This window comes from Balearica regulorum, chromosome 9, assembly GCF_011004875.1.
Source record: "Balearica regulorum gibbericeps isolate bBalReg1 chromosome 9, bBalReg1.pri, whole genome shotgun sequence".
NCBI classification, from domain to species: Eukaryota; Metazoa; Chordata; class Aves; order Gruiformes; family Gruidae; genus Balearica; species Balearica regulorum.
Window position 1 is genome coordinate 23,020,139 of NC_046192.1, and position 13,849 is coordinate 23,033,987.

General features: G+C 40.4%; 1 protein-coding gene across 3 annotated transcripts in view; it reads right to left on the minus strand.

Annotated features, from left to right (window-relative positions):
• The window catches only part of FNDC3B (fibronectin type III domain containing 3B), a 203,903-nt gene that overhangs the window by 22,993 nt on the left and 167,061 nt on the right, over nucleotides 1-13,849 (minus strand). For all 3 annotated transcript variants that reach the window (XM_075761549.1, XM_075761547.1, XM_075761548.1), the window contains 2 exons: nucleotides 9,756-10,036; nucleotides 2,863-3,075 (listed from right to left, as the gene is read on the minus strand). In XM_075761549.1, the coding sequence (XP_075617664.1) occupies nucleotides 2,863-3,075; nucleotides 9,756-10,036 (494 nt within the window). The remainder of the gene's footprint in view (nucleotides 1-2,862; nucleotides 3,076-9,755; nucleotides 10,037-13,849) is intronic.

A 13,849-nucleotide genomic window follows, 5' to 3' on the forward strand; every position in this document is an offset into this window, starting at 1 on the left:
GCATGGAAAAGTTAAAAAACAATTCTTAATGACCAGAACACATTCAAGAGCACTGGCTGACTATCACTGCACAGAACCGGAGCTGAATCTTTAGGAAAAGGCCATTAAAGCTAACAGGGTCAGAATTTGACTTACCGACAATTTTCTTTTTTTAAAAGAATTTGCTCATCTTTATATTTCTGTTGGTGAAAATGGTTCACTGGCATTTAAAGCTAACCCCTATTGTGACCCTCATCAGTAAGCAAACTGCATGCTCAGATTCACTGAAGAAGGGAAAATTGTAATATTGAGTTGAGGGATTTCAATATAAAGCTGTTAAAAGCAATTTCAGGTGTCTCAGGGAATACAGTAACAATATCTTCTGAAAGACTAAGGAAATGACAGATGTAAATTTTGAGTTATCCATGTTTATATTACAGCCTCTTCCCCCAAGTCAGGTGCTATCTCTTCTCTCAACAGAGGGGACATCACGCAATCTCCCTACAACCCTTTCAAACCATAAAAGACTCCAAAACATCCTCCTAGATCATTTATTCAGTGTCATTTTTTCACCAGAGACTGGCTTCCTAAAGAGGTGGTCGATGCCCCAAGCCTGACAATGTTTAAGAAGCATTTGGACAATGCCCTCAATAACACGCTTCAGCTTTTGGTCAGCCCTGAATTGGTCAGGCAGTTGGACTAGATGATCACTGTAGGTCCCTTCCAACTGAAATATTCTATTCTATTTAATTATCCCATTAGATGTCCCCAGTTTACCTGCATGAGTCTGTTAAAGCCCTGTGCAATTAAAGAGGCCAGTGATGCTCAAAGAACCATAATCCAACACATGAGTGAGCAACGCCTCAGTCACGATGGGGTTTATTTTACGGGAATGATCTAAGAGAGGACTCCTACCTCTGTAACTAACTGCTGTTTCTACCAATTCGCATGTGGGCTGTCATTCTCTGTTCATTAGGAATGATAGCTCTCCTGAACATACAGAACTTTGCCGCTGTATCCTTTCAGGAACATCTCTCACTGTGATCAATGCACACAATGGGAAGCAAAAAAAGGACTGTCAGAGAACAAATAAATAGATCTTATCGCCAAGACCTGCCAGCTCCAACTGTTCTCAGGCACAGCGCCCGCCACAGACAACAGTGCACCCGTTCTCCTGCTCTACTGTGCCCACACCGGTACGCACTTCATCAGCCGCAGGGCTCCGGCTCATCTCAGGTGTTATCCGAACTAAATGCTACAAACTCAACCAGCAAAGGAGGCCATTCCGTGCAAGGACTCCGTTCAAGCAGGAGGAGACAGCGGAATGTAGATGAGTAGTCTCCCTGCATCTTTGGGAGCTCGCGTGGACTCTAAGCCAAATTTCAAGCTAAGATGACCTAGCAAAGTAATAGTCCTCCTAATTAACAGCTCTTAAGAGACCATTTGCAGTGGGAAACATTTGTGCAAAAGCAAAGGATGATGCTAAAGCCTTGTGCAAAAGCAAAGGGGAAAAATCTTTCCTTCTCTGCTGCCAGGTAACATAACGTATTTTATTCTTACAAGGAAACTTACTATTTCCTCCAACATAAAAACAGGTTTAAAACAATTTACAGTTCTTCACCATCCTACCTGCAGTGCTACATGAAAGCAAACAAAAGAAACCTGCTAGATGTTTCTTTAGAGCTGACTCGATCACATGCTGCTGCAGGTGATGGGCTCCTGCCAAGCATCATTGCACTCTGAAGAAACTGTTTTCATCAGTCAGGCTTTCAAATAGGCATTTATATTCATTGGACACCTCTCAGTATTAATACAGGGGAGCATGTACCCTCTCTGCATCAGTATAGTTGAGACACTGGGTGGTATTTAGGCATTATTCATGGTGGTTTTATTATTTACAATTAGAGCTCTTGGGCCAGATCTTCAGCTGGCATAAACTCAGCACAGCTCTATTTAAATTAAAGGAATCATGCTAATTTACAGCGAATTATGATCTGTACTGAAGGTCTCTAAGGATTATCTACTTGATACATCAGTTACTTTACCTAATTAAATAGTTGAGAGTGTTTCTTAGTAAATTATGAGCCATCTATGATATTTATTCATTGAAGAACTCAGACTGTTAGGCAATACTCACACATTGTCTTTCTTTCATTCCCTTTTTTTTACTGAATATATATCTCATCAGAACTTTGGAGCTACATTATCGAATGTTATTATGCAAAGTCTGCATGGGAAAATATTTTTTGCTGAGCACTGTTTCATGTTCATTTTTGTATTTCTTGTACACCGAAAGCTCTCATGGCTTTGAGGAAAATTTTAGGGAAGTGAAACACGGTGAATGAGCTCTTCTGCATTCTTATTTCGTAATCATTGTGTAGCTACCAAGCTGATGCCAAGCTCGTATTTTCTAATGCTCCAAACTTTTACAGCTGTAAAATCCCAACCATCACGTTGCCCAAAAACCTTCGTGCTGCTTAGTTTTGCCTTTCCTAGACCTCTGATTTTGTAACCATTTGTTTTATTAATAAACACACATTGGGTGCAGTATCTTCGTTTTGTAGATTCCAAAGGGTAAAGCACAGCACTATGGTCATGAAACTTGGTATTAACTTTTATTGGCAGAGGGGCTGGAATTTTGCTAAAATTTCAACAGTGCAGCATTGATTTTGGTTGTTCTATAATAATTTCAAAAGCTTTGTTACATGATTTGCTCGGTTAGACTACATGCACAGAACCCCTATTAAAACAATATTTTGTATGTACTTATAGGTACAAAGTAATCATGAAAACAACATTTTTCTTACCGTGATCCACAACTGCATTATGATGAACCAGAATTCATTTTCATTAATACATGGAAAAGACTCATCTCTCTCTTACCTTTTATTTCTGTCTTCTATCTGCAAGATGTAGACCATGTCGTCGGTAGTGTGCAGCTTGGAACTGCTGTCTCCCCATTTCAGCTTCAGGCTCTGAGGACCTGCTGCAGCACACTCTAACCGAGGAGGTAAGGGTGGTAACGGTCTGGTTTTTGCTTTAATAAAGTGGCTAAACGGTCCAGCTCCAATTTCATTGACAGCCTGGATCCTGATCCTAAAATCAACGACAAAAAAAGTAAGTGTTAAATAAAGTGCTTTCACGAGGTTCTTGGTATAAAAATGTCTCAAGAAACAAAACAGCCTTTGGGACTTGACTGCTCCATCACTAACATAGTGCCTGCTCCCAGTGCTGTGCTTTGGCAAAGTGAACGGCTCTGTAAACATAACAAGTACTATCATCCTGTTCGTATCGCAAGAGCCGCGGTGAAGATATCAAGAAATGCAATAAGGCAGAGGGGGGAAGATTTGGGTGCGCACTCTCAGAACCTGACGACAGTGCCTCTAACCGCACGAACAAGGGACAGCAGCACAGATACAAGAGCAACCTGGAAAACATGAACTGTGTAACTATGAATAAATAAAATACAGAAGCATGTTGGGGTTGTCTAACAAAGGTCATGGACTAATTTAGGTGAAATCATTAAGTGGAAGCATTGGTGTCACTGCCATGAAACCCATCTCCACATTCCTATCTAGTCACAGAAGCCTTAGTTCGGAAATATTCTTAAGACTGAGCCAGTCTTCTAAATCCTATTTCTTTCCTAGGATAATGACTCCTGGCTTCTGCTTTGTCAATTTCTCTTATGTGTCTGCACCTTAATTTCATAATTTGCACAATGAGAATCTGCTTACAGGAATGAGTGAAGATAGTAGCCTTTTACTATGGTAACATCAACAACAACATCCTTACAAACATGTGAAATAGGCATTTCGAAAGAGCACGGAGGACTGTGTAAATAGGAACATTGGTACAGACCAGCCTGAAAGGTTTCAAAAGTTTGTTAAATCAAAGTGAAAATAAGAGAAAACAGGATGGGCAAACTAATTAGGTTTTTTAGATAGTTCAGCCTACCTTAGATAGCTGGACAGCTGGCATTTACTTTGGAAATCCTGTGCACAGCAGCCTAGTATCTTCTCATAGGGAGAGACACTCTACAAGAAGTGTTGCTGCTTCCCAAAACTATCAGGCACCAAGAAAGCCACAAGTCCCTGGGGAAGGTGGTGGGGAGAAGGGAGAAGAGTAGAACCCGGTGTACCCCTACGACTATCTGCCTCAGAGAAAGCAGAAGATAAAGAGAACTGTCTTCGGCTGCCATAGCTACTTATTTTGATTGAACTACACAAAGTGATGTAAGTTCATATAAACAACGTATGAAAAATTACTTTGAACAGCGAGTTTTCAGCTCTACCATTAGAAAAAGATTAGGCAGAGTCAAAGGGATACGGAAAAAACCCTCCAGAGAACAATATTCCCCATTAAAAGAAAAACACCCACACCATATTTTCTGCAATTTCAAGAACAAAAAGGGTTAAATGACAAATAAACATATTGTAAAATGATAGAGCCTTATCTACTGATTAGGCAACTAAAGTAATTGCCCACTGTAAGAATGCACTGTGTTCACATGAGGTAAAAACGCCTCTTCCTCTTCTCCCATCTGCTGTGGCTTTCATCTGCTGCACGGTGTTCTTGCTCCCACCTTCCGACACACAAACACACACCCTGCCCCCCCCTTCTGACTTGGGAGCACAGTAAGACTGATGGAAACTCTTAAGCCTTAAAATAGAGGCAGGCATCTTTCCAGATGAACGATGATATTGGGAAAGCAAGAACTGATCTATTTGACTGTAACGTGCCTGGATGTGGCTACCCTTTTTCTGCTCATTACACCACCACAACACTCTTTGTGAATTCCCACTACCGCTCCCCGGTCCCGAGCTTTGTCAGCCACGCACAAACAACTAGGTGTGGTTCTACGTGCACACGGCAGCGTAACCCAGACCCAGCCCTTGCGTCCCTCCGAACCACAGCAGCGTCTCCTCAATGGAGATTATGCTTGGGAAATGTCCAGAGGGAAGGCGAGAAGGAAGAAGGGAAAAAGAAAGGGGAGAAAGGAGGAAGAGGAGGGAGAGCACACAGCGGCGGGAGGACACTTTGTACCACAGCATCTTTGCTCCAGCTCAGGCGCGTTCTCGCGTCCCTGCCCCAGCCCGCGGCACTCTGAGCTCCTCCAGCTGGGTGGCACTGCCACAGCGGCAGAGACCTTCCGCAATTAAGTGGAAACCAATTACTGCTTACAGAACTGATACCGGTGAAAATCAATTCTTTATTTTTGTGTAAAAGTAGTGTATACACATGTAGAAATACTTGCAATAAAACCACTTCCTGAATTCCTTTTGACTTTTTCACTAATGGTTTCTAAGTTCAAATACCCCAAATGCCCTCTTGGAAACAGGGTTTTAAAATCTGACAATCACAATTTGAAAGTAAGTTTTTTTCAAAATGTTTAGACTATATTTAGGGATAGTACCTCATTCTGCAAACCATGGACCAATAATAATTGTATTCATTCTCACATTTTCCCACTGCATCTTTTAAACAGTTAGAAAAAAAATAAATCAGACTAGGCAAAATTTAGAAACCATTAAAAGATCTTTAACAGACCATTCTATCTTATAAGATTCTTGACCCAGGAAAATAAACACACTAAACAGGATGTTATTTTCAGATCGGTCACAAAATCCTTTGTATAGTATTCCAACAAACTGAAAAATCACTTTTGAATTCATCTTAGACATTCTGCCATGAGAAGAGTTTGATTTGCTAGTTCCCGTAAGTAGAATGCCACCAGTTGCAAGACACGCGTCTGTGGAAACCTGTGGGAGTTAAAATGCCACGGACTTCAAAAGGGAGAAGAAGCAGCTTGCTCCACCATCAGCACCAGTCTGACCGTAGGAATGGGTGGTAATCACACAGCCCCACAGATCCCCCCTCAGACCGCACTCTTCTGGGGCTGGAACAAGACTTAGTTTTACACTCTGAAGCATAGATTCTGTTTTATAACCCATTTTAAGCATTGCTAACTTGAACATCCACGTGCATTCTTCTCTCTTGATCTTGGAAGATCTTTTCCTCGATACAGTTTAGAAATTTCAAGTGTCTAGAATTCTTACTCCTAAATCAAATTAAAATGAAGTGTTGCTATTAAAATTTAATAAGGCTACTACGTATTTCTGTAAACTGTGTAACTTCAGAAGAAAATAAGCATTCTTAAAAATCGGAAGTTGTTTTGCAGTTTTGCATCTCAACAGCACAGCACAACTAACTATAGAAAGCATTGAGCAAAGCTTGGGAACAGAACGTAACAGAAAATTGGTATATCTATTACTGTTGAATACTTATTTATTGTGGAATATTTATTAACTCGCTTCTAGTTACATCAGTTCACAGAAAACCAGTCCAAGTATTATTACCCTATAATCGGAGCTTCCAGAGCTTCATGGCTACGTCAATAAAATGGAGACTGCAGAACTCTCAGACACGTTTCTGCAGCTGCTCACCAGCAGCGATGTCGATGTTTACATAGTGCCTTTGCGAGGCACCTGCTTTTTGCAAGACTGCTAGTGTTGCTGCTCTGCACCTGAGGTTGGAGAAGTCCTCTTGAAATCAGCCCTATACTGGCCATTAGCTGCATGGCAGGTCCTCCTGCCTTGAATGTATTTTGGGATGCAAATCCTTCCTGTGGCATGCTGGCTGGATTTGCTACTAAGACACAGAAAACATCAAACCTGTCTGCTTTGAGCCCACCTCCGCGTAGAGCCCGGAGCTTGCTCGGTGTATCCTTGAGTATACGTGTATGTCTGTTCCCACACACAAGCTGGAAGCAGCAGAGCAATGCCAGACCCAAGCTAACACGTCCAACGGGGTGGACACACGTAGCCATGCTGTTAGAATCCCACTGCTATGCAAAACAACGTTCCTTTCCCATCTTGGACTTGGTGGATTCATAATAACCAAGATTTGCTTTCAATTTCGGGTTCTCACAAACCAAAACATTCACAGTGAAATTCCAACGCAACTAAAACTTATAAGCCCTTTGCTGATTTACTGCAAATTCTGCTGAAACTTTAGCAAGAGAGTTCAGAGTCTCAAACCCAGTAGTGTCTGGCTTGTTTAGTCTAGGGAAAACACAGCCTGGAAGAAAACACATTCACTGCTTTTAAATGCAGCATGGAATAAACACTTCGAGAGACAGAAGAGCTAGTTGAGTTAAACAAAGTTGACACGAAAAGAAAAAACAATGGTCAACAAATTTGGAGGAGGAGATCAGTGATGTTCTGAAACACTTTTCTGATTAAAACAGGGAAGGCAAAACCCCACCACCTCTTAGCATACAGCCTGATAAACTGTTTCTTACGGATACATTTATCAAGGCACAAACATTCCCTGATGAAAGACAAGTATCAAGATAGGCTTGAAGAAGAAATATCTATGAAAGAGTTAAGGATCGATAGCAAAAACACATTGACATGTCTATTTTTATTAGCAGAAAAATACCTCAAACTATAGACGAGGTGCTTTTGCAACTCAACTGCAGTCACTTGTCTTCCCTGACAGTCATGAGATGCAAGGTTTGGGGGTTTCTTTCTCTTGCTTTATTAAAGAAGAGAGCTTTCATATATTACTATGTCTGATTAGTCGTCCACTGGTTTGTGCTCTTTACAATATTTTTTTTTTGTAGAAACTTTGTCTTACAACAATATTTAGAACAGTTGCAGTGAATTCTTGTGCTTTAGCCTCTTCATTTGGATCAGAGACAAGCAGGCTCCCTGACCCAAAATATGTGATTTAATATGGTGCTTTTTATAAAATAATGAAATAAGAATGAAAAAAAATAATCCACTATGATCTCACAACACTTTTCATGGTAGCAGGAGTAAGAGCTTCATGGACAAGACTGCAGCATGATTATAAAGAAGAGTAATGTCCTGCCCATCCTTTCATTCCATATCACCATTTCCAAGCTTTGAGGACAAGGACGTTTCCCTAAAGGAAGCTGTAGACAACCAAGAACCAGCTACAAAAAAGACTGAAGAAGGAAGACTTCAGTGAAGAATTCTGATGGTCCATTCCGGCTGTCTTGACCACGTTGCTCAAAGCTCTCATTTTGCTTTAACTGTTTTGACTCTTGATTGAACATCTGAGGAGAAACCAGGGAGTATGAGACTGCCCAAGAAGATGCAGTTCCACAGCTGGGTAGCCAGTCAATAGACAAACTTTCAACTTCTTATTAGTTTTATTAGGTTTTTGATTAGTCTTGAACAAGTTAGATTCCCTGGTCTGGCTTAGAGTAAGATCACATAAGCATCAGTGCTGACACAAGGCAGAGTGAGAAACGTGGGAGAAGGTGGAGATGGAGGGAGGTCAGAAGCATGACAACAGCACCCTGAATTGGCTCAAACCCTTGTGCAGCTTTACTCATGGACAGTATTTTCACAAATACCTTAAACTAGCTTTCTCTCTACCCATTTGCAACGTAAAAAATATGGTTAGTTGTCAACGAGACCAGTTTCCCCAATCTGGAATGGTGTGACAGCACTTTGCTGGCACAAAAGAGGGGACAACACAAGGAAGGAAGGAAGAGGCTTCCTTTGACAGCAAAGCTAGCTTAAATTGACCACAGAAGTCGGATCTGAAACAGAAGACAAGAAAAAGCCTGTATTTCGTTACTGCTTTTGCCACAAAGGATCCATTACAAGCCACCAAAGAACTGGAGACAGCAATAAGGTAGTCATATTTCCTGGATTTACATGAGCGATCTGGAATGGAGGGGTTCTGAATCACTTAATTCCTATTTCACCTTCTTTTCTTTCAGATTACCAGAGGCATATATATTTTTTTTATTAAATCTACATCTTTATTTTTTATTACATGGTTTAAAAACCTAGATATTCTAGGCAAAGATCAGGAAGCACTGCAAGCAATGTTCCTCCCTTTAAATAACTTTTGGTATACATATTTGTATACTTGCTACAAAAAGTTCTCTTTTTTTTGTTACAAGATAAAATTTGAGAAATGAACTTTTCATTTAAACTCTACAAGGCCTGTAGGATTGTGACCTTGAATGCAAAGAAAAAAAGAGAAACAGTACAGAAGGTCTATGCCATGTCTAATTTTACAACTGTGCAATCAGATTTCAGTTTTTATTAGAACAGTACTTAAAATAGAATTTCTTTTGTCACATCATCTGCTGTATTGCTGTTCATTGCCTGCATGGAACCTTTTTTTTAATTAGCAATTAGGGAAAAAACATATAAACCTAAACATTAAAATAATAATAAAATTTTGGCAATGTCACTCAGAAATTTCAACTCTGAAACAATATAAAGAAATTGTTTTTAAATTCAGATTATCTTTTAATTAATCTCTCTATGCTAGAAACAAAAGAATAGCTGTAGCTATACAAATAAAAGTTCATTGTGTGCAAATTGCTATCCCCTCACAGGGATCAATACAGTTAATAATATAAACCCTTGGAATAGTACAGCTAACCATCTGAAAAACCCACGAAATGTCGCATTGTAATTTTAGTTATTTCCCATTTTTTAAAATTTATTTACCTACCAGCGTAACCTGACCTTAGCAGAGCAACTTAAATAGAAGGAGAGGTCAGAGATAATGCAAGGAGAGGAGAAAGAGGAAAAAAGCAGGGAGAAAGCAATACCGCAATTCATTCCATAAAGGAATTACTGCAGATTTCTATGCTCCCTAGGTTGGTTGTTGGTTTTGTTTGGTTTATTTTTTTACTCGCTCTACATGCCCTAAACATTTCTTCTATAAAATTAAGCTGCGTGATATGTGCTCTGTACCACATAAAACCCAATTGTACTCACCGGTATGAGGTTTCTGGAAGCAAATCATCGATAACGTAAGTTGTAACATTTCCTACTGGAATGCTGATGTCGCCCAGGTCTATGTTGTACGACGTAATCTCGGCTCCGTTATTGCATGGTTCTTCCCAGTTGAGTACAAGGCACACCGAGGGTGAGAGCTGATAGGCATCCATGTGCTCATCCTCCAGCACGGAGAGGGTAGAGACTGCGTCAGGCACAGATGCGGGGATTCTGCAGGTTACCAGGTCACTGTAGGGTCCAGCTCCTGCCTGGTTAATAGCCTGTGTGGGGGGAAAAAAAAAAATTTACCAGATAAATGGACTCTTTCACATGTCTATTGAGTTCATAATAATGAACTGTGCAGCCGGGAGCCGTTGCATGGATTCTTCAGAGAATATGCACCATTGGCTTACTCTCTAAAGCATGATTCATACCCTCTACCTACACTACAGCAATTATTATCTTCCTTTGCTACTCAGGAGTATCTCTCAGATAAATTGGAGAATATTTCTCTTTTCCCTAATAGCTATTTAATCAAACTTAACAGTAACCTTTTTAGCAGCAGCAAACTTTGTTTAGTAAGGAAAAATGTCACAGTCATGCTGTCAGTGACAAGTGAACATCACATTGTGTTCACCAAATTGGCTACCCGAAATTGCTGAGCCGTCCTGTGTAAAATCCCCAGTATGCTGCAGAGGACAACATCAGATGCTTTATGCAAGCAGGGTACCCCTAGATGTAAGGGGCGTTCAGCTTGCCGAGAGCTACACTGGTTCCTAACTCCGGGAACGGCTAGCTACTTTCATGCTAAAAAGTTTCTGATATAAGAATACAGGAACGCAGCACGGTGTTATGTCTATGACTCAGATTTCCCCAGAAGGCACCAATGACTAGCAAACCACCACCAAAGCACATAGCTCAGTATTCTCCACAAGAGAGGAGAGCAACCAATTATCAAGCTTCTCATCTCGACTCACAGATGCAAGATCCCAGTGGAAACCAAGTTTCAAAATCTGGCCCACCTCTGCTCATTAATTACAGAGGCCGTTGTCTTTGCAAGCTCAACATTGCACAACTGTACAGACCTGGTTTGTCGTCAGCTGATGCTCAGTCAGTGGCAAATGCTGTATGTATTTCACCGGGATGGCCTAGGAAATTACTAACATTATCTCCTCAGGGTTATTATAAGCACAGAAACACAGAACCAAGAAGGCTGGAAGGGACCTTGGGACACGTCTAGTCCAACCTGCTACTCAAGCAGGATCAAAGCTGACTACAGACCAGGTTGCTCAGGCTTTTGTCCAGTTGTGTCTTGAAAAATTCCAAGGATGGACATTGCACAGCCCCTCTGGACCGCTGGTACAATCCTTAATCGCCTGCACAGTGATAACTTTTTTCTTTATATCTCATCTGAACGACTATTTCAACCTCTGCCTGGAGTAAAACTGGACAGAGTATTCCAGGTTCTCATGAATGATACCTAATGGGCAATACCACCTTCCCCTGATCTGCTGGCTGGGTTCCTCCCGCTACAGCCCAGCACGCTGCTAGCCCACAAGGTACGTGGAGAGCTCAGGATAGCATGTTATGGTACAGGCTAAGCTACAGGAGGTCCAGAAGGTCCAGCCTTTTGACACTGCCCAGCATCGTCCACCATCCACATTTCCCTTGCACTTGGAAAAGTGAACCCAGCGTCTCCCACCAGATTACAATTAATTAGAAAACCTGGGTTTACAATGTTGCCAGCAGGACTATGATGGCAAGGAAAGGACACGCCAAACAACTGTTTGACTCCTTATCCATGCTTAACTGTGGCAAATAACTTATTTCTGCTATGCATAATACAAACACAAAGCCGTGCTCTGTTTTTCCAGGAGGTGTTTTGTTCAATTGAAGAAAGAGATAATAAAGTTAGATTTGTCAGCCTTTAAAAAGCCCTTCAGAACAAATCCTGCTCCAGGGACATCTTCTATTTAGTGAAGCGCTCCTAGAGCTGGTACAAGTGAGCCTTGTTTTGTGGTCTGCCAATGGTATTATTTGTCTTGCCTCTAAACCAGTCTCTGGCAATCCGTATCTTGCTCCAAGCAATTTATTTTTAGTGGTGCTTTTAACTGCTTTATTGGACAATCTCATCATCATAACTGATGGGAATTTCATTCTTCCTTGCTTCCTAGATACTCCCCCCCCTTCAAATGACACAATATTTCCCTTTGCAGAAGCCACAATTGGTTTTAGAAATATTCATTACAGGAAAAAAGTTGAGCAACATTACAGACAAATTGTCTGCCCTGCAGTTATATATGCCTGATTCCTCAGTTCTCTCTTTTTATTGAGTTACTGTAGATTGAGATAGCAATACTGTGTATTTATTAGAAGGCAGAGTAAATATGATTTAGGGAATCTTTATTTTTAAAAAGTGAAAGAAAGATTTTTCTGTTAAAGCTGCTAACAGATAAGGAAAAACAACTATTATTGTCTCCTTTTTATTTAAAAAAAAGACTAGAATTTCTGAAATGATTGAACTTTCCTTCTTTGCTATACATACTTTGGTTGGGTGGGGTTTTTTTAGTTATTTAAATGTTCCAGTGTATCTTATAACGAATTCTTTTCCATATAATACACAGATCAGACCTGGAGGATGAAGCTCTCTAGAAATTAATGCATGGGTCACGGATGGACTTCAGTAACATGTCTTAGTGCTGTTGTGCATTTCACTTAACTTCTCCCTATGGATTAAATCATATTGGCTGCCTTAGAAACTGGGTGGATTTGTGCAGCATTTTTGTGGCAGGTAATTTAAAATGAACACCCGCTCAAAATCAAAGACGTTATACAGCTGGCTGTTTCCATTTTTAACATTAAAATCTCCTTGAGCTACCCGCAGAAGTGATCCCACGGTCTCCTCCCCGCCCAGCGGACGCTGACCGCTCTCCCTCCTGCGCAAACAAGAGGCACTTTCTGGCTCACGCTTCCAAGGCACTCACACACGCTCAATTCTTTCAATTCACCTTCCCCAGCAGTGCCAGCGTAACATAGCCAGCCAGCTGCGACCGAGTCAGAAAATACAGTTGAGTGTACTTAGAGGTGTGGGGCCTTAAATCCCTGGCTGCTGGCCAGCTGCTCGAAAGCTGCTTCATTAAAAAAAAAAAAAAAAAATTAAAAAAAGTTTTCAATGTCCTGTTTAAAAAAAAAAAAAAATGTAAGAAGGAAACACTCGACAGAGGCATGTTGTCCTTGATCAAAGAAACAACCCTGGGTGGTCCACACGTTGCCAGCTGGGTGGGTACGTGAACTTTTGGTTGGATTTACTGGTGGTATTCTGCCTTCACGTACAAATAAATCTTGTGGAAGAGTATCTTGGGCAAAAATATTTTTACTTTGCTCCCACTTACTTTCCATTTGTTTTTCAGTGGAAATAAAGGAGAAAAAGCGCTGTACTTTTATTTTCATATATATATATATAAGAAATATATTTTAACTGTTGCTTTTTACTGAAAATAATAGGAGAGAAAGAGATCAAAGAAAAAATCATATAGAGACTATATATGAGATAAAATCTTACAAATCTAAGAGACAAAATGACAAAAATGAAGACTCACTTTCTGGCAGCTACCACCTCCTATGTACATAGGAACCTACTCAGCTGGTTCGCTTTATTTGATAAATGAAACATGTTAGAGTTTATTATTTAAGCTAGAAGAATCTTCAACATCCAGTTGGTAGATGTTATTTACATCTCATTACTAAGAAATTTTTTTTTAAAATTGTCTAAAACATTATCATTTTGTTTTAATATCGGAGGGCAAGGTAGCAGTTAAAAGCATTATTCACTGAAAATAAACCACATGATACACAAGAGCAATTTCGAGAGCTAAAAGTTATACCAACTCCCTCATTTACCACTTTGAATTGTGCAGAACCTAAACCGTTCAGTTACATAGCAACAGTCTGCATCATCTAAAATAAACGTACATTCCTTCTGACTTACAGAGCACATAACTTCATAGTGGCTAAGGATAAACAAAAAAATACAGTAGAAGGGAACTCCGTTTACATCTTAGATTGCAGCGCATGCAAAAACTCGTAACGTCCAT